Source organism: Cnephaeus nilssonii, assembly GCF_951640355.1.
Source record: "Cnephaeus nilssonii genome assembly, chromosome: 13".
In the NCBI taxonomy this organism is placed as follows: domain Eukaryota; kingdom Metazoa; phylum Chordata; class Mammalia; order Chiroptera; family Vespertilionidae; genus Cnephaeus; species Cnephaeus nilssonii.
This window is the reverse complement of record NC_137084.1, coordinates 24424382-24449787: the sequence shown is the minus strand read 5'-3', so window position 1 is coordinate 24449787 and position 25406 is coordinate 24424382. Positions and strand designations below refer to the sequence as shown.

The 25406-nt window shown below is 41.9% G+C and overlaps 1 protein-coding gene across 2 annotated transcripts in view; it reads right to left on the bottom strand.

The window, feature by feature from the left end:
• The window catches only part of BDNF (brain derived neurotrophic factor), a 36595-nt gene extending 11574 nt beyond the window's left edge, over window positions 1-25021 (bottom strand). The window contains exon 1 of one of the 2 annotated variants that reach the window (XM_079788988.1): window positions 24703-25021. In XM_079788988.1, the coding sequence (XP_079645114.1) occupies window positions 24703-24714 (12 nt within the window). In that variant the 5' untranslated portion in view covers window positions 24715-25021. Of the gene's footprint in view, window positions 1-3688; window positions 4055-24702 lie in introns of those variants that run through there. The other variant, XM_079788989.1, reaches the window with a different exon arrangement.
• Window positions 25022-25406: the final 385 nt, after the last annotated feature.

Here is a 25406-nt window from a genome sequence, read left to right as displayed (position 1 = left end):
CCCCATACCTGAAAGAGTGAGGATTTTTCTATTGGTCAAGAGATCTACCTTATCCAAAAGTAAAACTAAACCATATTCTCTATTAGCATAGAAATTGGGTAAAAGTGAACTGTAATGGTGGAATGAAGTCTGGAATAAGGGATAGTAAATGCCTGGAACAAGGACCAGGTTAGGGCAGAGAACACCCCACCTGGCATTCCAATCCCAGGCACAGCTGTCACCATCCAAAGATCTCTAAGTGCTTCCTCCATTACTACTTCCTCGGGAAACCTACTGTTCTACTGTAACTAAAGACTAATCCCTGAAAGCTAGAGCCACCCAGAGTTGGCAGTCCTACCCATGTTCTCACCATCTTCTCCTCTTCCTCGGGGTAAACACTGCCCAAACAGAGCACATCTCTAGTTTATGATAAGGAAGTCTTAGCATCGAGCATATATACAAGTCACTTGCATATCAAATGAGTAGGCTGTCTAAAAATGTTGTTCAAAATATATTTTAGAACCAGTCTTTTGTAGATGGTAAGAACCAAATGGCAGTCAGCATCCAATAAAAAAAAAAAGTGTGACCTCTTTAATTAGGATTATCCGTTTTCTTTAGAATTTCAGGTGGGACTTGTTATAATGAACTAAAGTAAAGTTCAGATTTAACAATGTTCTAACTAACAAACTGCCAAAAAACAATGGGTTATTTATCAAATTCCCATACATGGTAGACTGTAATTTTAATTTAGAAAATGCTATCTACCTGGTTCTATAAGTGTCAGTGAGATTTAGAAAAATGATCAAGTATACATCACATTTAATGATAGGGGTGGATGTCTACAGCTACTGTGAAACCACAGGGGAAATTTCCTATAAAAGGACAATGTCTCTCAAAGTAGTGAGTAGGGAGATCATCATTGTAGCACAGGCATTTTAATTGCATTGAAACATACAGACTTTCAATTTATAGAAAAATTCCAAGTAAGAATTCATTTTATGCAACCTAAAGTCTCAAAATTCAGGTAATTTTTGGGTGTTACATTTATATATTAAGTGTATTAATGCAATTCAAATTTGTGACAAAAAATACTATGACAAAAAGAGAAATTTATAGGGCCTGAAATAAGTTTTAGGAAATGTACACATGGATAAACTTCCATGCATGAATATTAAACAAAGCCTGCTTCTCAAAGTGTGGTCCATGGGCCAGCAGCATCACCACAGAGTTTATGAGAAATGCAGAATCTTAGTTTCCCTTCCTCCACCCTACCTATCCTATCCACTAAATCAGAATCTGCATTTTGACAAGATTCGTATATTCAAATTGATTCAGATACTATTAAAGTTGAAGCACTGGACTAAATGATAAAGAGAAAGGAAATGAAAGTCATCTTTCCTCCTTGGTTCAACTTGTTTTATTGGAACATTTATTACGTTGAAAAAATATTTTTGCTTTTTTAATGGTATTAAGTAAAATCAGGGTTCCCTTTATGTCAACTGGCTTTTCCACTATGGTGTTTATACAATAAAGTACAGGATACCTATAAACGTGATTGGATGAATGAGAATTTACAGAATACTAACTAATCTAAATCTGGCCTTCCCTTCCCATTTGACTACCACATTTTCTCCTAATAGATTTTGGTGGCTATGCTTATGGGATAGATTAAAATTGCCATGATCTGAAGAGGGAGGATTTATTTGTGCCCTCCTCCTATATGAAATGGTGGAACAGAAAAAAAAAATCTGGCCTTCCACTTAATCACTAATTTTTATCTCAATGCTACAAGGCAAGCACAAGCATAACTGGTTTCCCTGATCAATTACACTGCCTAACATCACTCACTCAATCAGAATCACACTGGAAACTACAAGGCCAGCTACAGCAGGTGGTAGATTTCAAGGCACATTAATATTACTTGCAGCCCAATGTATCTGAACCTTGAGTTCTCCCTGTCCTGAAATGGGGAGACAGGGGCAGGCAGAACTGACTCATCCATTCAATGGAGATTCTTTTAGTTCTAGACTTGTCCTAAAACAGATGAACTTCATCTCCTACCAAGTACCAAGAAATGTTTTAAAGAAAAAAGAAAACTCACAAAATAAAACAACAGCAACAACAGCAATAAAACCCTAAAAAAACATTAATGTAAGTATCTAGCATCAAAACCCCCTCTCCAACATTAACCTGTCTCTATAGGCAACCCAATTTCTCAGTTTGGTTCCAACATTTGGGATCAAAACTGAAGTACCCAAAATGGTAAGAAGAAGAAAAAAAGCTAAATTTCCAAAGAAAAATATAAACATTTTTGAGTTGAACAATGTATGAGGGAGTTATGGGCGTAGTTCCATAAACAGAACTGGAAACTGGTCCAGTAAGCTTTTCACAAAGGACTGCAAAGACAAGCCAGTTTCCAAGCACCAAGAAGTCACCAAGCTCACCAGTACAGACGCAAACGACTCCTACTGGGAACTCTAGCAGTGTTGCTATTAAATCATTTGCAAGTGGGTAGGGCTGAGATGACACAGAACACTATTTTCCCAGGCAGTACCCCAAGTATTATTGGGTTCCACCTCAAGTCCTACATAGTACAGATGCCAACACAGATAAGGGGGTGTCCCCTCCAAATTACAAACAAGGCGCACCTATCCCGTGAGGAGATGTTGTGAAAGCAGAGCAGAGCACTGTCTTCAAAGTTCCTGGATCCAGGAATAAGCATGCTCTGTACCTAAAAAAAAATACAAGGGCGATCCCTAAGGGGAGAACATGCAGTAACTCTTTGAGACCAGAGGATAAAGGGGATCCCCTTTAAGAAAAGAAGATTGCCACAATGTGGAGACTGGGACCATGCCAGAATGATCACAATGAAAGAAATAACACAAAACAAAGAAAGAAAGTTAAGACCAGTCTGTCCCATTTCAATCTCATTTTCAGAATTGGCGACTATATCAACAGGTTGCTTTTAGGGTGTTGCTGGACATCCTGAGTTCCTGCCATGAGATGCTATGGGAATTGTGACAGCTGTGAGCCAACACCCACTAGACACCGTCACCACACAAACACACTCCTAATGGACCCCAGAGCTGTGGGAAAGGCATGCCCTTCTCAGTTTTTCCACAGATGGTGCTCCTGAAATTTTCCATAGCTGTGGCTAATTAGTTACCTGAGCAAATTCCATTATAGAAAGACTGTACATAATTAGAGGTAGGTTCAAACTAGAAGGTCCCAACTGGAAGGCTTTAGCATCATTAATTCAGCAGGGCTGATGTGAGAATCGGATGGATAATGCTCACTGATGAAGAGACCTCTCCAGATTTGACCCCATCCTCTGAAGGACATAGAACATTACATATAAAAAAGCAAAAGAGCCCTAGCTGGTTTGGCTTAGTGGATGGAGCACCAGCCTGTGGACTGAAGGGTCCCAGGTTCGAGTCCGGTCAAGGGCACATGCCCAGGTTGTGGGCTCAATCCTCAGTGGGGACTGTGTAGGAGGCAGCCAATCAATGTTTCTCTCTCCTTCCTTTCTCTCTGAAATATATATATATATATATAGCAGAAGATAGGTGAAAGTAGGTGGAGGAAGAAATGGGAAAGATAAGTTGCTTCTAGAGACAAAAGAATAGCATTCCTTTTAAAACAACTATCAAGAAATCCTAGGGGAAAGGTAAAATTAGCGAGAAAAGGCTCTCAGCTCTCTGTTGCTCACCTTGATGAGACCATTTTCAGGAATCAGTTTGTTAAATTCCACTGAAGTGCAAAGGCACGCAGCACAGCCCTTCTTCTGGGATGCACAGTCATAGCAATACAGAGCATGTGCGTAGATGCCAGAACATGTGTGGACACGCAACTCTTTCTGTAGAAACTCAATGTTCTGAGTATTAACGAGGATTAACCTGCACACATAGAGAAAACTGGTGGTTCCACACATCCAGTTGTCTTTCGGGTTATTTTTGCGTCCAACTCTATAATTTCTTTTAATTGCTTACTGTAAAGCACAGGGAAGTGATCGTTGTTTGTAGCTCAATGCAGCAGCAACAATAATTGACTGTGTTCCCCTGCTCACTGCCCTACCCCAGCCCCCAACTCTTCTGAGTGTCCCTGCTCATCTGAATAGCACAAGTAAGCCAGTTTCCAGGCCCTGTGCATAATGAGCCATGTGGACCCTATTGAAGAAACTGGCCATGCTCCAGAGCTACTATAAAATACCAGTACAAGGAAAATATTAACATCTCAGATGACAGAAGATCCATATGGCTGGTCAGAAAATATCCACATCACTTAAGCCAAGAGCATGCACCTATATGGGAACATTCAATTCTGTGGTTCCACGAGTAATCGGGGCCGTGAGAATATTTGTTTGCCTCCATCCTTTTTCACTGAGCATTGATTCCTACAGAAAATATGCAAACTCAAAACAGCAATATATTCAGTCTAAGCAATGGAGCGAGGGCGGTGTTTCTACATAGTACTTATAAATAAGTTCAGTATCGGTGGTGGTATGTATGGAGGGGATTTTGGAGGATGCTCTGGGAAGCTGGATGTGTTAAAAAAAAAAAAGGGTTAAAAATAATAGCTGACATGTATTAGCTATGAGGTAAATAATCTAATTAGCCACAGTTTTGGGGGGATGGCTGAGGCTCAAAGAGGTTCAGTAAATCGCCTGAGCCCATACCCCCAGCATGTGGTGGAAATGGAATTTGAGTCAGGCCTGGCTTCCATGCCTCTTTCCACATGGGGTCAGATGTGGACGTGGTGGCTTATATTCTGAAGGAGGTCTACTTGGCAGAGATATCCTGCAGACCTAGTGCATGAATTATTTATTTAAGCAAAGCCCCATATGATCATTTCTGATAAGCAGTCTGTTTATACACTATTTCCACAGGGGTTGAACATAACCCTAATGTTTCTTCTTTACTCCCCTCTTCCCAATATTAAATTATTCCTTCAAGGGACTGACCAGGCATGCATACTTCATAGGGCAGAGTGTCAAAACTATGCATGAAGGTCATTTGTTTGAAATGTCAGAACATTTCCTCCCAAGATGATCTCTTTGGGCGCTGAGACAGAACCACATGCTATTCATACCAAAAATCACAACTGAAGAATACCTGGTATCAACTCCACATGAGTCAGAATGATTGCAATCAAGTCCCAAGTGCCATAAAATCTTTCTTTTGTACCCTAACCGAATCCCCTCAAAGTCTGGAGGCCTGTTACCTTAGGCCACCCACTCCATTTGACCTATAATTATTGTTATTTAAGACTAGAGGCCTGGCCGGTGTGGCTCAGTGGTTGAGCACCGACCCATGCACCAAGAGGTCACTGGTTCGATTCCCATTCAGGGCATATGCCCACGTTGTGGGCTTGATCTCCAGTAGGGGGTGTGCAGGAGGCTGCCGATGTTTCTATCTCTCTCCCTCTTCCTTTCCCTCTTTCTAAAATAAACAAAAACATTTTTTAAAAAAAGAAAGAATAGAGCTGAAGGCCTGAGATGTGAGTAAAAGAAATGTATGGCAAGCCAATCTCACATTTATTCTGAAGGAGTAGTTCAGACAGCTAGTTAGGACCACCAAGGCAGAACAGATGGGCCAGCGTGGACAGAGAGCCAATCCTCACAGGCTGTGCCAACAAGAGCAACCGAGGTGAAACAGCCAAAAGAACAAGGGTCATGGAGTGGAGACCTCATGTGGACTCTGCCACCAAACTGGCTCCCAGAGGCCCTTGGCAGGAACAGCAGAGGCAAAATGGACCCCACAGCCAGACTGAGTTGATGCAAAACATGTATCTGGGCTGACATCCTGAATATTTGTGGCGGGTTAGATGAAGATGGCACAGAAGACAGAACACCTTGCTTCTGCCCATAGCTGGCCCTTGGGAGAGAGCAAACTTCTAGAAAAGCAGCTGCAAGGAGCTTAAGAACAAAAACTGGAAATGCCTGTTGGGAAAGCCTTCCCAGGTGTTAACAAAAGACAAGGTCTGCGTGTCAGTGGTGTGTCAGCTAGCTCCTGGCAGTCCACCCTTACGCCCGGGAATTATTTCTGGTGTAGGCCAGATACTGTCATCAGTGCAACTCCCCAAGTGCAACCCGTCCTCATGGCAGAAGAGGAGTGGCTTTGCTCTTTAAAGGGGCCCCACCAACAATCCTGTGAAAAAGACATTCAGTTTGGATCACAGAACCATTCTGCCAGGCTCCATTTAGCACACTTTCCTATGTGGTGAACCTAAGGGGAATTTTTTTCTCAACAGAGTACCCTGTCCTCTGAGAAAAATAAGGTTGAAAATCAATCTTTTGCATGAGAATGGTAAGGAGTTATGGGAGGACGACCTGGAATATATGTTTTTCAAAATGTAAAGATGTTATTTAGGCTATGAATCCTGTTTTTGCAGGCTGCCCTATTTGTACAGTGTAGGAAACTGCATGGCAACTTTAAGGGACAAGTCCAGCAATACTGCATCATAGTTCAGTGTTGATGTTGTACCCTGGTAGTTTTAATTTATCCTATAGAGTACGAATTGCTTCATTATAAATCTTGGGGGAAGTGCAAAATCATTTTTTTTAAAAAGCACCCCCTGGGGTATGAAAGTTCCAAGCTTAACAGGACTTCCTCAGTGATTTGGGCTATTTCTCTTGACCTCAGTCCCTAGAACTAATGTGAACAGCTGGAAAACAAGCCTTGAAGCCTGGTATGCAGGGCACTGCGGTGGCACAATTCCCTTTTCTGTTCCAACAAACGTTGCGGGGCTCCTCGGATCTAGCGTTACTGGTTAGATGAATAATGAATGCGTGCTCAGCTTTCCGCTGCGGGAAATTCTGCAAGTGGCAACGTGGGTCCATTCCATGTGTGTCACCAGAGCTGGCATTAGTCCCTGGCCATCATGAGGCATTGTTTCCATTGGAACTGATGCCCGCACCAGCTCCTGAACTGTGCAGGGTGCCCACTGCAAACCAGGCAAGGTCAGACACTAAGACGTCACTTAGGCATCCGCCTCCCGTTTCTCCCCTTTCAGATTGATATGAACTCTTTGGTGAGGCTGTGGAGAAGCAGGCATTCTCATACACTGATGGTGGGAGCACAAACCGTTCAAGCCCTTTGCAAGTTCGTTAGGCAGCATCTATCGAAGTTATAAATAAATGTTCCTGCTGACCCAGCAATTCCACTTCTGAGAATAAATAAATGTATACATAGAGCAGTGGTCGGCAAACTGCGGCTCGCGAGCCGAGGTTTGCCGCTCTGTTGACTAATGAGTTTGCCGACCACTGGGATAGGAGCTTAATCACAAGGAACAACAGCCTGTAATTATTGGAATCGAGAGTCTAGGACCTAGACTGTGGTTGGCAAACTCATTAGTCAACAGAGTGATTGGCAAACTCATTAGTCAACAGAACGGCAAACCGTGGCTCGCGAGCCGCAGTTTGCCGGCCACTGAAGGAAGGTGCACATATACCTAAATGATATATATATACAAGTAATTAATTGCAACAAGACATATAATAGAAAAAAATATTAGAAATAGCCCAATTTCCAGCTACAGGAAAGCAGATAAACTATGGTACATACTTATAGTAGAATACATGTAACTGTAAAAGCAAGTTTGTTCCCCATATACGGAAATGAAAAACTCTGTGAAACGTTTTGGTAAGTGATAAAAAGCAAGGTGCAGAACAATGTATGCATGACATACTACCTTTTGCTTAAAAGTGGGGGAAAATAATAATATGTCTCTATATTTACTTGTATTTCCATAAAACACACTACAGGATTCACATGACACTAATACAAATGATCACATATAGGTGGTATGTGTTGAGTGGGGAAACAGGTGGGCAAGACGCAGGTGGGGGAAAACTTCTCAATGTAGACTTTTTACTACTAGTTCGATTTTTGGATCCTTTAAATAAATTAACTTTTAAAAATTAAATTAAAAATAACCAAATTTTTTTTTAAAGTACTTTTGGTCCCAAAGACTGTTCTACACGCTTCTGACACAACAGACAAGAGTTACACCAGTTCCTTTGTTGTCCGGGTGGTGGCTATAGTCAAGGAGTCTGATGGGTGCCATACCAATTTCTGGGACATTCCCCTAGAGAAGCAGGTACAAGATAGGACAGCTCCACTTCCTGGAGTTGGAGGCTGAAGACCCAAGTTCTGGTCCTGCCTTTCCCTCTTGCTATGAAGCTCACCCTCTGAAATGGCAGATAATTGGCCATTTTTAACCAACAAATTGGGCCAATGCATGGGTGCTCCTTTATGGGTGAAATAACCCAAGGATGGCTGCCTCAGCTCTGTGAGGAGGATAAGAGTTCTTGGCCTGCCTGACTCACAGCATCTTGCCCAGGGTCATGGGCACATGAAAATGGGCTCTGTAAGTGTAAAGGGCAACCCCACCAGCAACTGTTCTGGAACACAATACCAGTCAGAGGGGTGACCTGGCCAAACCCAGAGGGGAATGAGACTCATTCCCAAAAGTGTCTGAGACACTGAGATGGTGGGAAGGATAAAAACTTCCAAAAGATGGAATCTAAACATAATCAGAAAACAAGGGCACGCTGACAAAGAAAGACCTGAAGAGGAAGACCTGAAGAGGAAGAGGTGCTGTTTAATGACTCCCTATGTGGTCATCTGCAATTGAACATCCTGCAAATTCTGGAAGCTTAACTGGAAAATTGGGGAGACATAGATAGGAGCAAAGTTTATGACTATAGACTTGAATACAAATGCAAGATCCATGTCAAATGAATGATCCAAAAGAATGGCCCTTATTCCTTGTAATCAGTATAGTTGTTGGAGGACATGTGCCTGTACATACAGGTAAGCCTCCAACTTTCCTTCAAAATCAGATGCAAACTTCACACACTTCTGAAAATGCTCCCTAGAGGACCTTTCACCCCACGTTTAGAAATTAAATGAAAAAAACTCTTTGAAAAGGCAAAAACACACATCCAACTTCTCATCTTCATATGCACAGTCATCTGGGAAGCAGATTTCCCATTAAATGGCTGGTCAAAGCTGCACTGCAATGTTAAACCCATCATGAAAATCCCAGGGTGGCCTCCCTCATCTTCCTGAAGCGAAACATTCCGAGAGGCGAGAGATAACCACAGGCGGAAGTTCACTGGAGGTGCCCTAACTTGGTACTGCTATCTAGACTCTAGTTAGGCAACCAGAAGGCTATATGTGGAACTCTGAAAAAGAAAGCAAAGAACTCCTTTCTATTGTGATTAAGGAAGATCCTTGTGCAAGGTGTCTGGTTCCAGCTACGTGTAAAGTAGTCTAAGTGGCGCAATGCATTCTGGGACCACCTCTGAATAAAACGATGCACCGTGACTTTAGTCCATGCTGAGACGCTAGCTCCAATGCCATTTTGGGTCAAATACAACATCCTCTCACCTCCAGTTTCATGTTTCACAGAAGACCACCTTTCCCCACAAAAATTTCTCCAGGAGGCCTACTATCTTATATTATTTGAAGGCAGTGTTTCCTCTTGCACAAAAGGCTTTTTAAACTATCTCTGACTAAAAATAACACATTATATTTTAGTTGATAATTCGTTTACTCATTCAGCAAAAGTTATTAAGAACTCAGCAAGTTTAGATGCACTTTGCTTTAGGAAAATTATATTCGAGGCTGCTTCATGTAAAGCAGAAATAAATTTAGTTGTGTATTCTCAATAGATTTTTCAAGTGGCTACATCCTGAGTTTAAATCATCACTGATCTTCAAGTATAACAAGAGACTCAGAGACCCATGGAGGTGGGTGTACTCCCAGCCAATTACCAGTAGCTTTCAAGGGAAGTGTTTCAGTGTTACTCTAACTGGTCAATTTTACATGGTTAACCATTCAGGTAAAGGTTCACAAGATTAAAAACAATTCTTAAAAAAAAATGTTCATGGGAAAGGGACAATAAGCTGACACTTCCAAGGTGTATGTCAGGGTCATGGACATAAGCTCATGTTTCATCAGCAGAGCTCTGGACATTCAATTGAAGCTGAAGGTCATAACCAGCTACGTTTCTGTCATTCCCTCATGTGAAGGCAACTCAGGGGTAGCCCATGTTTATTCCATGAGAGAAGCAAACCCCACACGTGTTTTTAAGCTCCACTTCTGCCTCTTCTCCCTTCAAAGCTAGAAGGGTCACCCATTCTTCTGTGGTTGGGTTGTCTGTGAAAGGCTGGCATTTGGATGTCAACTTGTCAGACTTAACGCTTAGGATGACTGTGACTTAGCCTTCTCCTAGAATTTATCTTTTAGCTATTTGTTCATTTAACAGACATTCTCTGAGCATAGGTACCAGGGACACTAAAATGAATGAGACAGAATCCCTGCTTTTGGAGACTTCACTGCTTAGACGAGGGATGGATAGCGGATTAGACACATAAACCGGTAATTATCATTCAAGGCAGTACATACTGTAATTGACAAAAAAGGGCATTCCCCAAAGAGGAAATGAAAAGAGGGGGGTAGAGGGAAGGTGACAGAGGAGAGGAGTCTGTTGGCCCAGTATTTTTCTCAATATAGGTCATATACTGCAGCACAAAGATTAGATTACTTGATCTGTTAACCTCTTAGCACCTACAACCCATAAAGCAAGACAAAGTACCCATGAAGAGCTCAATACTGGTGAGCTTTTGGGACATATAAGCTGGAAACTAAAAGACTCATTTATGCATACTTACCTAGAACTGATTTGCCATTCAAAATGCTTTCTGAGCTGAATATGATAACGCTGAAATCTGTATCTTTAAATGAAGGGAGGACATGCTGAATTATTTAGCAAGAACCTATGGCTCCGCCTACTACAAATGTGCCCATCAGTTGTCTGTGTGCTATGGGGACTAAGATAATATCGGAGACATAGTTTTTGCTTTCAAGGGCTTATACTATTTTAATTGCAGAGTGAATACTAAAATACATGGGAGAGAAAAAGCTAACTTATACGACAGCTTCTTTGAGACAAAGACCATATCTCATTCAACTTTGAAAAAAAATTACCATTTATTCAACTTCGTACTATTTTGTATTTGGGATAACCATGCTTCCTCCCGTCAGGACTCTGAATTGAAATCAGAATAGAAACAGATTGCCAAACAGGAGTCATAATACAGGGTCCAGCCTCATGTTAACAAAGCTGTGTTAGAAAAACAGTGGAACCCACTTCCCACTATCTCGAACCAAGGCCCTGGAACCCACACAGTTAGAGGCAGAAAAATGGGAACTGAGAGAGCAGAGATCTTGGCAGGGCCTGCAAGCAACCATCCCTGGGTTTACTGCTTCCTGTGTAATGGTTAGAATGCCAAGAAACTACAAATGTGGACATAGTGGTCCTACAGAGCAAAGGAGAAATGGGCTCAACCAATGTGCAGTGGTCTGTTGCTTTGGTTTACATGCCATAGAGTCCAGCAGATGACAGATCTAGTGGGTCTCACCAGTCAGAGTACACTCCACTTCTCATGGAAAGGAGCAAGGAATAGGGACAAGAGAAGGGTCCAGATGCTCCTGTTAGTGTTCTCTTTTAGGAAGCAAGTCCCCTTGTGGAAACACAGCATGGGGGAAAAGAATTCCCTTAACTTTATTCTAGGCATAGAAAACTTAAGTAACTTGCCCAAAATCACAGGTCTAGTAAGTGGTGGGCCTGGAATTAAACCTAATCATCGGGCCCAGGAATGCAGGTACTAGGCTTAGACTGCCTCATGAAGTTTCAGTTTAGGAAATGTTTCTTTAAAGTCAAGGACTACCTATCCCAAGTAGGATATTCCAGAATATTTTTCTGGACTAGAACATCATATCCAGTCACAGAGAAGACACACAACGATTTAATGATTGTATAATTGTTTATATAATTAATGACTAGTTCTGATACATAGACCATACATGACCTAGGAATTCAGATAGGGCAGGTTTATTCTGGGCAGGAGACTTTCTAGAGGAAGTAGAACTAGAGCTGGGTCTTGCTGGATTAGTAGGATTCAGATGAATGAAAGGAGGAGAGAGTCATGAATAAACAAATTAGATGACAAGGATTACAACAAAACATTTTTGGTTTTGTCAACTTTGGTACAAAATAAGGAAACTTAGTCATAAAGCATGCTGACAAAGTTTTTGATTGTCTTGATAGTAAGTCATTTAGGTGCTCTTTTAGGACTGGAAAGTGCCAATAATAATAGTACGAACATCCGTGAATCACTTATTATGCCAAGCACTTGTCTAAACACTTCTTTACATATATTAACATTATCATTACTCTGAGAAGAGGTTGTGGCCCAGATATTTGAAATAAACTGTACAAGGTGACAGGCCTAGTGAGTGGTGAACCTGGAATCTAACTTGATCCTTGGGGCCCAGGAATGCTGCCCCAGGCCTTTTGTTCTCAGATGGAAGTGTCTGATTAGGAACTGTATATTTTTCATTGATTCCAGAGAGAGAAGAAAAGAGGAGAGAGAGAGAAACATCAATGCATCAATGTGAGAAACATTGATTATTGCCTCACACACACACCCTGACCAGGGATCAAACCCACAACCTGGGTATGTGCCCTGAGCAGGATGATGCTCTATCCACTGCGCCCACTGGCCAGAGCAAAAGAATTTCTTTAGCAGTCCATGCTCTCAAAACCTCTGAATTTCTGATTATTTACAAGGCTGCAAATCCCTTCTAACCACGCTCTAAACCAAGTATTGGGACAATAAAGTAAATGATGTCTCTCTAAATCACAAGATATTCCATTTATTTGGCTTCCAGTACAGAAATTCAAACTTTCCTGTACATCTGAACCACTTGTAGAAGTTTCTAATCATAACATATACCCAGGCCCTACCCTAAACCTATGAATCTCAGGAAGTAGGATCCGATATCCATATTTTAAAAAAACACCACAGCCCTATGTTAAGTTCTTCAATTGTTCACTTACCAGGATCTTAAGCAAAGCTTTAAGCAAAATTACAACTTTGGAGCTCAAGGAACCAGACATCAAAAATTATATGTTCCTTTCTCCTCTTTTTTTTTTCCAAAGAAAAAAAAAAAGGAAACTAAATTTTAAAAACCAGAATAAGCATTTTTTTTATCTTCCTATCATCATTTCTTCCTTGGCACATAAAAGTTCTCTCAGCTCTAGGGAGAGAGTGGGCACTAGGCCAGGGTGACAATATTGGCCTCTATCTGTGCCAGGCACTCACATTAATGCCTCAAGAGTGAAATATGGTTTCTTTCTTGAATACTGCAGGTCACGGTTGTAGACAGCCAAAGTAATGGTAAGGGGGCTGCGTTAGAAGTCACCTGGCTGTAATCCTCACTCCTGTTCTGGAAGCTATGCATCTTGGGTCGAGTTATTTAGCTACTCTGAGCTTCAGTTTCCTCATCTATTATATAGGAATAATATCTGTCCAATCTTTTTTCAAAGGTTATTTGTAGGATCAAATGGAATGAGACAGGTGGATGCATTTTTAATGTATGGGACACTACACCTTTACAAGATTATTATTAAAATGTACAATCTTGTCTAGATATGACTTTAGCCAATAAAATCATGCAGGAATGTTAGTGATGACCAACCAGCTGAATTTTAGTTTCAGTACCAATGCTATTGAGGTGCTTCACCAGAGCAAGACTTCAGAACCTCTGATACTGCATGGAACAGAATGATGAGGGTTCCCTAAGTTTTTACAGCAGACTGACTCTGAAGAATAAGCACGGGCCTGGCCACGGTGGCTTAGTGGTTGAGCTCCAGCCTATAAGCAGGAGGTCACAGTTCGATTCCCGGTCAGGGCACATGCTTAGGTTTGGGCTCAATCCCCAGTAGGGGGCATGCAGGAAGCCGTTGATCAATGATTCTCTCTTATCATTGATGTTTCTATCTCTCTCTCTCTCCCTTCCTTTCTGAAATCAATAAAAATATATATTTTTTAAAAAAGAATAAACACAGGCTCTGGAATAATAGATACTTCCAAGTTTTAAGAAAGTCATTGTCAGGGATGTGAAAACCAAAAATATACATACTGGTATTTTAGAAAAAGCATTTTAAAATAAATTCTACTAATGATGATACATTTTAATGGTTAATAAAATATTTAAGATAAGGTCCTACTGCATTACTTCTCAAGCATTACACATCTATAATTATTTCTAAAAATGATGCAATGAGAAGCATTGCACATAGAAGCATCTACTTTATCAGGTTACCATTGTGAACACTCTTGACCAAGCAGATGAACACAGCTTTCAATGCCAGAAAATGATGACAGGAATGGACAGGAAGACTGTCATTTTCATGGGAAAGGAAGGAAGATTTAGGACTTTGGGATTTCTACTTGTTGACTTTTTTATCTAGAACAACAGTTTCCCAACTGGGTTTTGAAGAATGTCAAGAGGCCCCTTGCAAGGGTCATAATTGGGTCAAGGGGGGCAGGATGCTCCCACCTGTAGCTCAATTGGAACAGACCTACTTATTTTTATTTTAACTATTGCAGTTCCATATAAGATTTTGTTAGGGAGGAAAACAGTGTCACAATTTACTTATTTACATTTATACCACTAATCTGAAGGTTGTGTCTATCCCTACGATTTTGTCTGGAACGAAGAATAGGATAGTCTCTGGCACTATTTATTTACCACTTATTCTAACTGCCCTCCTCAGGAGTGACAGAGAAGGCTAAGTACATGGCTATAGGTTTGGTATTTGAAGGAAAATGGGACCTCTTACAACTTCCTGTGTCCTGTGATTTATTTTATTTTATTTTAGATTCACAAAGAACTACGTGCAAATTTGCTTCCTTATTGTATATCAAGAGGTTAAACATTTCTGAGTGGATGACTGTGCTCTAGTTATATTGACATATTTACATGATCCATGAAGACCACATACGGATTCTTACTTCTACCACACATTTGAACACAAGCACCTCCTGAGTTCACAGTGAAAGGAGACCCAATGGATTGAAAAGTAGTTTTTAGTAAGCTCTAAAGAAATACCATTACAAAACTTAAACATGTTTTGACTAATGTTTAAAGGCAAGCTAGTAGTCACTGAACAAATTTTTGTCTTCTTTTTCTTAGCATAATCATGAAACCAGCTTCTAGTAAAGTAAATGAAAGCAGTCTCACAATTTAAGTTTCTTTAGGGGGAAAACACACAGGATTTATAAACACTGTCAAATGAAAGACAGATTCCTGAATACTAAGAGGCCCAAACACGTCCTTGTATTTAAGAAAAAAAAATCCATCATAAAATCAGTGGTCCAGAGGTTTCCTTCTATTGTGGCTTCTATCGGCATTATTACAAGAGTTCCTCATGAAAAATCCTCAAAAACAAGATGTTGAAGACAATGTCTAACAAGCATGTTCGTTGTCTTAATTGAACGCAAAATGACATCTGAAAATTAGGGGTATAAAAAAAGGTCAATGAGTTTTTCCAAAATGTTCCAGTCCATAGTATGAGCTGGAAGTTCAGAAATAACTCAGAGAATTTGTTCAAAAGACTTTTTTTCTAGTTTTTTGACGTGAGTCTATAAAGAGGTCATGGGAGGTTTATGTGGGAGAATCAATGGAATTCCTTATCAAGTAGCTGCTGAGGACAGTTGGCTTTATATAGTGGGGGGAAACCAGCTATCCCAGTGCTTGGTACCCACTGGGTGCTCAATTCATGCTTGGTGAATTAATGAATAAAATAATCATTTCCAGTGTATAACATCTTTACTTCTTTTAAAGAAAAGCTTTGAAACAGGGGAAACATACATGCAGGCTATAAACTATAAGATATATCAAAAAGGGGATGTAAATAATAAATTGCTTTGCTGGTAATATGAAAACTTGAAAGCTGTATGAGAGATCATAAAGAATAAATATTCGTGAGTACTTGGAGTGAGCTATGCATCTGATGGTCTAAACTTGCACTTTAATGGCATCTCCATGTTGGTTAATCTCCACCTTATCTTACATATGAGTAAAGTTAAGTTACAATAAGTTATGATAAAGGAGCTCTCTCCATGGTGAAGCCTGATGGGATTGGGGGAGGGGTCAACTTCTTTGACAGTTTACATTGAAAACGAAGAACTCTTTGGAAAACTAATCATCTGAAGATTTTTATGGTTCCCAGAGAGAAAGGTGAATTTTTTTATTTTTTTTAGTTCAGCTGTTGAACTCTTTTAAAAAATCTAATGTCAAAAGTTAATCTCTTGAGCAATTCAGTCATCTGAATCTGATCAGGACTATTTTTTTTAAACATTCCCTTCTGTCTGATCCAAAATAAAAACAACTACCTTTGAGAATCCATAGGTAAGCACAGAAAGTAGTAAAAGTTCTGCACTTTGCAAGGACATGGGAAGGATTTCTGAGACTTAATTCATGAAGCTGCACATATTTCAGGTAGAGGATTCAAAGACAGAATATATTATTGTCACCATTAGGATTATATGGGAATTGAAAATAAAGAGCATACTTATGATATCAATATATTTGAAAAGCTTAGGAGTACAAAAGTACTGCAGAGTATACGTATACCTCGTTCCAACCTCCTATGTTAGTATATAACACTTCCTAAAAGGATTTCAGCTGTTTAAACATCTGTAAGAGGAAACTGACCATATGCCAAAGAAGCCTCTTTTTTTTTCCATTGTTAGATTATAAATCCCCTTAATAAAATGCTTTGCATGCAGTAAGCATTAAATATTTGCTTAACTAAATGGAACTACAAGTTCTAGATACTACGCACAGTACCTAAGTTGATATCACTGGTCCTAGGTCTGCTCTCAGGGGCAATATAAAACAAACCTCCTCCCCCAGCCAGATCTTCACATTTGTGAAGGCTGTCCTCTAACATATCACACATGCCGCCCCTCCAACCTCCCCAGCCATGGCAGGCATTAACAATCAGTTAGAACACTATTTAAAAAAACAATGTTCTTACTGATTTTAGAGAGAGAGAGAGGAAGGGAGAGGGTTCGAGAGATAAAAACATCTATGAGAGAGAAACATTGTTCGGCTGCCTCCTACACACCCCCTATTGGGGATCGAGACCACAACCTGGGCATGTGCCCTGACCAGGAATCGAACCGGAGACCTCTTGGTTCATGGGTTGACACTCAACCACTGAGCAACACTGGCCAGGCTAGAATGTTCTTTTTCATTGAGCCTGGAGAGCTCCAGAATTCTTAACCCAGCATTCCAGCTAGCTACCATCATGTGATTAGTTTTTTAAGGGAGATAAAACCATTTGCCACTCCAGCCTAGTCTTCTTGTCCCAAGCCACCCATTGCATGTTCGCTGTTCCCTCAACCATTCCCCAAATCCCCTATGCATCCTGGTCACAATGATCTCAATATGGACCAATTTGTCAATGAAAAACCTAAAGGAACCTATTTCAGACCCTTGAACTGAAGATAACACTCGTTTAATAGTCTACTTAATAAGTGGAGGAGAATTATTAACTTCTCCATTTCAGCATTATGCTTCTACCAGTACAGACCAGTAGCTATGTTGACTGGCCCCTAGTCATACCACTGGCTCACATGGAACCTGCAGCTATTAAAGACATCTAGGTTTCCTTTCTACAGTCCATTAAGTGATCCCCAAAAACCTTGTCTCGATTCCCTGTTCCATCCTACTTATACAACTGACTTTAACCTAATCATAGTATTTTCATTGAAGCGAATGTAAATGATCCAGACTCTATCATTCAACAGAAGGTCTGCTGGATTTATGTTTCCATATGATAAGCACATCGTCTGTGCCTTCAGATACATCATCAGCCAACATGTTAATGCTGGATGTCCTTGCCCGAATGTTGCATAAGAGAGAACACCTTCGACAGTTTGGTCTAGGAATGTGGCCTGGGACTCCGCCAAGCATCTCTTCCAGCAGCATGGAGCAAATTTCTCAACCTTCAGTTTCCGCATGATGTAAAAGAAAGTTATCTGTGTTTAAAAACACTTCCCGTAATTCAAGAAATAAATGAGCATGTGAAAAGAGAGAAACTTGTTTTAGTTTGGGCACAGTTTCAGTTTTCAAAAGCACATAGAGGCAGAAAGAAAGCATCAAGAAATGCAGCAAATGCTGATGGTAGCAGCTCCAAAACCAAGACTGATTTAGACTAAATCCCATGTGGCAAAAATTTTATTCAATGAGTTTCCTTCTTTATCTCTCTCTCTCTCTCTCTCTCCCCTCCAACCACTTCTTCCCTCTCTTGCTTTCATTTTTAGAATTTTTTTCCTGAACAATAAAGTTTTCTGCAACTGATTGCTTCTATGATGATACAAAGTGCAGACAATATGATGACTTCCTTTGATTCTGTGCTTACCAGAAATTGGCACAAACTTAATGTATACTGTTTTCCATTTCCTGAGGTATAATAATTGGCATCACCACTGGCATCCAAATATTTGAAACCATTTAAATGAAAATCCACCAGTAAGTTTATTCTTGCTACTGTCTAAATCAACTTTAACATTCCATATGTTCCAAATAATTTTATGAATGAACCAAATTGTGCATAAGAAATTTTAGAACTAAGCCAACTAAGGGACATTTATCATAGGTACTAGGAAGAAGCAAGTATTATCACATACATTTTCTCCAATTTTGGCCTTGGCACCAGCAAAACAAATAAATATTTCCCATAATTATGAAGTTTCGTTATCTACTTTGCTAGCCAGGATCTGAAGCAACTATTAACAATCTACTTGTTCATTCAACAATATTTGTCAAAGTGCCTCCTCTGCTACCAGTGCTGTTTTAGATGCTAGTATGGGAACATACAGAAGTGAATGTATTAAATACAGATTTTGTCATGAAAGCATTTTAAGCTAATTTGTAACGACTGGTCCCTGGTGGCATCACTATGTTTTGGTTCTGGCCCAGATGTATATCTTTAGCTATTCTAAGGTTAAGGTAATTCTTATAATTTCCTTCTCCTTGTGCTCTCCTCCCCCCTTACTTTCTTTGGTGTTTAAAGTCTTTATATATATCTTTATTTTATTCTTAAATCTTCCCAAATCATTAAAGTTAGAATAAGATCATAGATTTAAAAAAATTCTTAAGGTCTCTCTACTCAATTTATCTAGTGTTATTGCATCTTGGAACGTGCAATGAATTGCCTGTAGTAAGTGAATAAAATCAGAGCCTTTGCATTCAATGCTGCAGTGCATATCCTTGAAAATAATATGTATTAAAGAGGAAACCAGCCCTTATTCCTGGCAGGCTAGTCTACATTTGGCTACTATATTAAAATGCTAAAAGTGTTATGTACTGACTTGTGGGTCTGCCTATTTTAAAATCTCATCTCCAATCCCAAATGTGTATTAACCCCCCCCAATACACTCACCCCACAAATCTGAATAGGACATAGTAACTGTGGCCTTGGGAAATGGCTCACATGGCAAACAAGCCATTTGGCTGGTAAAGCTGGTGATTTTGTTCTCTAGGTGGCACTATTACTTCAACTTTTGATGAGCTGCTTAAATTCCTTAAAAATGCCTGTTTATTTCCTTCGTATTTCCATTATAAATATCTTAATTTTATACATAGTAGTTGTGATTTAATGACAGGTTGCCTTCTAGTTTTCTTTTAATAAGCCAATTTGAAGTTAAGTGACTTTTTAAAATATCATTTTGCATCTCCTAGTTATATTGTCTCCGAATTAAGGAATCTTCCTTTGTCTGCCCTCCTCCCTCCAAAAATGAAGAGGCATGTCAAAAACACAGAAGGTCGTCATAAAGCTTCAGTCAGACCAAAGGGAACAAGATGAAAGCACATTTAAGAGCTACTAGGTTCTGCGAGCTTTCAAAATCAGGACATTACTACCATGACAACCAATGAAAGTTCTTTCAAGTGAACCTTTGGGGAAAACTGTATAATGTTCATTACTCTGGCCTCTTTAAAGATAAACTTTTACTTTATTATAGCTGTCACTGGAGCTTAAAATGTACTTTGCTTCCCCCGCTCACCCCCCCAGTCCTCTCCTGTCCCACACCCAGGCCCCCGATTCCTCTAATGGAACCCATCCTCAATTTTTAGGCAACGTGTAAATGAGACATTAGGGCAATGAGCCATTTTGTAGCATCCAGGATATCTGTCAGATTTGTTTCACCCAGAGCATACGTGCCCCAGAGTTTGTACTTGAACGCGAGTAGTTGCATTTATTTTTAATTATTTTTTCAATTACAGTTGACATTCAGTATATTTTGTATTAGTTTCAGGTGTGCAGCATAATGTTTGACAATCATATACTTTACAAAGTGTTCCCCCCTCATATTTCAAGTACCCTCCTGGCACCACACAAAGTTATGACATTATGGACTGTATTTCCTATGCTGTACTTTACATCCCTATGACTGTCACTGTACTTCTCATTCCCTTCAACTTTGTCACCCATTTGCATTTATTTTTTAAATACATTTTTATTGATTTCAGAGAGGAAGAGAGAGATAGAAATATCAATGATTAGACTCATTGGTGGGCTGCCTCCTGCACACCCCCCACTGGGGATGGAGCCCACAACTGGGGATGTGGCCCTTGACCAGAATTGAACCTGGAATTGAACCCAGGACCCTTCAGTCCACAGGCCGATGCTCTATCCACCGAACCAAACCTGCTAGGGCTCAACTTGCATTTAAATGAAAGCTTCCATACTTCTCTGACCACTCATGCTTTTCAACAGAAATGAGAACACCTTCCTGATGCACTTAGAGAACACACCCATTAAAGGAGTTTATCAAAGTCAGTATATTAGTGAGCTCCACTGTTTCACGTCGGTCACCAGGGATGGTTCCATATATTTAATAATGGGCCCACGACTCTCTGAAGGCTTGACTGTCAGCATTCTGGAAAGCCAGAGATGCATTTAAGTACAAAATTATTTAGGATTAAACAATTCTATGCCTTCAGTGGAATTTTAAGGGAAGTTTGAGGACACATATGCCTGAGTTTAAAAATACTAAAGCCTTCCTCTGTTTCCAGGGTTCAACCCCACATGCAAATGGCATATGGATTTCATTTGCCAACATCATTTATTGCTTAACATTACTCCATACCAAACAGAGTAAATGGATGCAGAGCGTAACTGGTAAGTTTGCTCATTCACTTCTGAAGCCCATCTGGGCATGTTTTTCATCCTAATAAAGAGAATATATCACAACGAAACTTAATGTAACTCTTGTTAAAATGTTTTCTTCCTCCACTGAACAACAGCCAGCAGTGAAACCTAGAATTCCCTGGAATTCTCTCCTCTCTTCCTATTTAAAATGCATTCACAGTGTGAGATCACAGAGCCTGCCAGTGGGTGAATGACTGCACTAGATGGCTGAGAGTCCTTCAATTAAGCAGCAATTTTGCAATTAGTGGAAACTGAGTGCTCTGTAACAATCGTTTGAAAACAAGCGGAGAGGAGTCAGCAATTACTCTAGTAGAGGGATACATTCACTTGCATTGGGTAGCCCCCTCTCACAAACTGAAATCTTCCACGCGGGGAGAGGCAAGCTGAAATGATGTTTTAACCATCACAATAAATTCAGTATTATGATCATCTGAAATGAGAGTGCCTTTCATTTTAAAAAAATATCCAGAGTTTAACTGCATGCTGTTTCCATTCAGGAAGTCTAAAATTGTTCTTTTCTCTACTCTAGGACAAACTTCCCAAATCTTAAAATGGTAATGAACTACTTTGTATAAGGCCTTTGCATTATGTGTATCTTAAATATTTTTGAAGCTTTTAGTAGACTGAGTCTACGATTGAGACCCAAAGCTGCTGGCTGTTACATTCCACAAGTTTACCACCTGGAAATAGGTGAGTGTGTGGTGTGTGCGCTATTTACAGAAGGTTGTAAAGACAAATGTGAACAAGCTGTTTGCTATACTATCAGGTGGGCGTGCTCAGCTTGCTGTGTGAGCTGAGCTACAAACCAGTGCTATTTATGTTTGAAAGAAATGAGATTATCAATCATCTGCATTTTCACTATTGAAAAGCTGGGACTCAAAGCTCCCAGGAAGGAAGGGATAACTTACATTCGAATGGTGCCCTATTAAGCAGAAAACCCAGGGACTTGGAGCCAGGATTTTAGGAAATTGCATCATTTACAGATGCCCCCCCCCGCCCCCCCACCACACACCAGTAAATGAAAATGAACCAGTAATAGTCTAGCACCTCCCCACCCGCTTTGGCCATTATGAGATTTAGGCAATTAACTCACGTGGTATAAATGTATCATTTGAAGTGATCATTGCATTTTAGGCAAAATAATCACTTTCTTGGTTCCTTTTGTTTGCAAGTAAAAGTTACACTTATTGAAAGGACATCCTAAAACAGATTTCCTAAATGCTTTATTTTCTCCATACTTGAAGGTTGACCTACATCTTAAATGACCTTAAATATCACTTTTTAATAAATAAGAATTCCAGGCACTAATTCAGCTCTGAATGGGTTGTGAAAAGCTCCAAAGGTATGTGAAAAATTACTGTTATTTTGCTTTTAAAAAATGTGATGTCTAAGTGTGTCTGCAATGTTCTAATGTTTCAAAATACGTACGCAAGTCTTGTTTATCTAGAAACCATTTCTTTCCGCTTATATCATTTATAAATAGGAAACATTTTGTAACAACTTAAAATAGCTCTACATACATAACACTTTTCCTGTCATAATACTTATTATCGGTCTATATTTACCACCATTTATCACATTTTGCAAAATAAAGTAGAAGAAAAAAACACAACGACTTTATGGCTCTGGAATTCCAGTAATGGTGACCAACATGTTTTAAATTCCAGTAAAGGTTATGGTTACATTTCAACAAGTGTCTCTTTCCTTTCTCTTACCTCTACTGATAGTCCAGAGGTTAACTCACAAAAGAAAAATCTTAAGCAAGGTATTTGCAAAAATCAGGGAACAGGAGTTAGTAATTATTTTAAAGGGATGCTGTTCGTTCCCAAGGCCAAAACTTCGTAGTATAACTTGTACGTGCAATGCGATCTATGATGTTTAATAATTTGAAACACTATATGCCATAATCTCAGATACCTCCAACCTAAAAACAATAATGTTGCATGAGGTAAACATTGAGGATTCCCATGTTTAGACAAATTAAATCTGGGATTATACTTCAATAAATAAAAATGTAAAAAATATATGTATATATAAATATAATTTTATAAACAAAATTACTTTTGAGCTTACCGCAAATTCATATAAAAATAGATTTTTGGATAAAAATAGAGAGGAGTTATTTTTCAACAAGTTGGGCCAGTTTGAAGGTTTCATAATAGCGTAACACGTTTTATATGCAGTTAAAAACCAACGTCCCCTATTATATATTGCTTTGCTTTAAAAGATAACTGTGCTAGGAGGATTAATAAACACTCAGAAATATGCTTTTCTTTGCTTCTGGCCAAGAACATTCCTGCACTCTTGTCAGAAAATGTTCACTGGGCACTGCTGACATTGAGGACTCAGTGTAAGCCACCTGGAGAACCCTAAAATAAGATCCAGAAAGCCCTAATACACCAACAACCTTAGTCTGTCAAAGCTCCACCAGCGCGGAAAACTTATTGCATTGGAGCCAAAGACGCGCGAGGAGTCAAAATTCATGGGGAGTCAGAAAGCATCGTTCAACAAGTCCCTCCTACCAGCTCCCAAAGGGATCCCGCAAAGCCTTCCCTTCCCACTTCCCCACCCCCAGGCTCCCGCCCCCAGCCACTGCTCAGGGCAGCTCGGCCGGCAGAGGGCACCCTCTACCTTCCCTAGCACCGCTCTCCCTGCCCCCTCTTCCTCCTCGCCCCTCCACCCGCGTCCCTCCACCCCGCTCCACCCCAACACACAAACACAGCATCCTCCGCCTGGTTCTCGGGTTTATCCCAGCTGCCCTTAGGCCCTCCTCTCCCCGTCCCGCTCCCCACCCCACCCCCCACCCCCCAGTCTGCAATTCTCCTGCTCTGCCCGTCGGGCAGAAAGCCCCCAACCCTCGGCTATTTCTTTCCAGGCACAGCTCACTCACCCGTTCCTTCTTCCCTGCTCTGCATCCCCAGAGACACACCCGAGTCAGGGCATCCCCCCCAAAGACAAAACTTTTACTTCCCGGGAAGGTGAGCTAAAGGAGGGGCGCGGGATGGGGAGAGGTGTGGGCACCGCCAGCCCCGGAGTTCCGCAGCCTCTTCAGCTCCGAGCTGCGGGGGTGTCTCAAGTTTTCCCACAAACGTCGGCTTAGGACCCTGTATCCGTCCTCTTTGGTCTCAACTCCTGGGGAGCAGGTGGCACCGTGCCGCCGGGATGGAGCCCTGGGGCCAGGATGTGGGCCCAGGGAGCAAGACCTCTCCCCACCCCCCAAATCTTCGCGGGGACCGCCCAGCCCAAGGGAAAGATTTATATGCCAGTCTCCACCCCGTCACCTCAGTTAGAGCCCCCGACAGCTGGAGCCCTAAATCTCTCTCGGGACCCGTCCTCTGCTGGGAGAGGGTTTCGGGGGATCCCCGGGGCGCCGTCTTCGCTCCCATCGGGCAGTTCCGTGTCTCCCCTAGGCTTTCTCTCCCCCACCCCAGGGCTTCCTGGGGTCCCTCTCCTTGGGGGTCCCGGCTTCGCCTCTGGATCCTGCGATAGGAGAAAGCTGCGCAGGAGCAACTCCACACCACCCTCCTCTCCTGGAGGGGATCAAAGTTCTGGTCTCTTCCCACAACTTCGGGGCCCCGAGGCAACTTCCCCCCCGCGAACCGGCGGCTGCCGCGCCGAGCCCCGAGCCCTGCGCTCGCCTACCTCGGGGTCCATACAAAGCTCACGGGTCCCCGGCGGCGGAGTCACATCGTTGTCCCGTTCCTGGCCCCTGCGCCCCGACCCGGTCCCCGTCGCGGAGCCGCTGGCCGCCCGCCCCAAAGCAGGGGTGGCAGCTGCAGTTCAAGTGTCTCATCAAAGCTTCGCGTGGAGGATGTGGGGGGGGCGCGCCGAGCGGGCTACTCGGCTCCGCCCGGGAGCCCGCGGCGCGACGGGGTGCGCGGGACAGCGAGCCGGAGGGTGCGCCCCGGGGCGGCGGCGGCAGCGGCGACCGGGAGCTCCTGCCTGCGCCCGGAGCTCGGGTCAGACATCATTTAGCCCTTCGGTTGCGCTAGGATTGGTCCAACGGCGCCGCCCCCCCCCCCCCGCCCGCCCCCTCCCCCGACTATCCCTCCCCCCGCCTCCCGTCCGGCTCCCCCGCGCCGCCGATACCAGTGCGGGGCGGCCGCTTACAGGGAACGGCGGCCGCTTAAAGGGAACGCCGCGCCTTTTCCTCGCCCCGGCTCAACCCCGGGGACTCCCGAGGCGCCCCCGGCCCGCGCGCCCCGCGCGCCCCGCGCCGCCTGCCCCGGGCCCTGAGACGGAGCCCCACGAGTCCCGCGCCCGCCTGGGGCACCTCGGCAGGACGCACGCGCCGTGCCCGTCACTCCTAAGGGAGCCCTCACCCCCGCCCGGGGGAACCCCGAGTC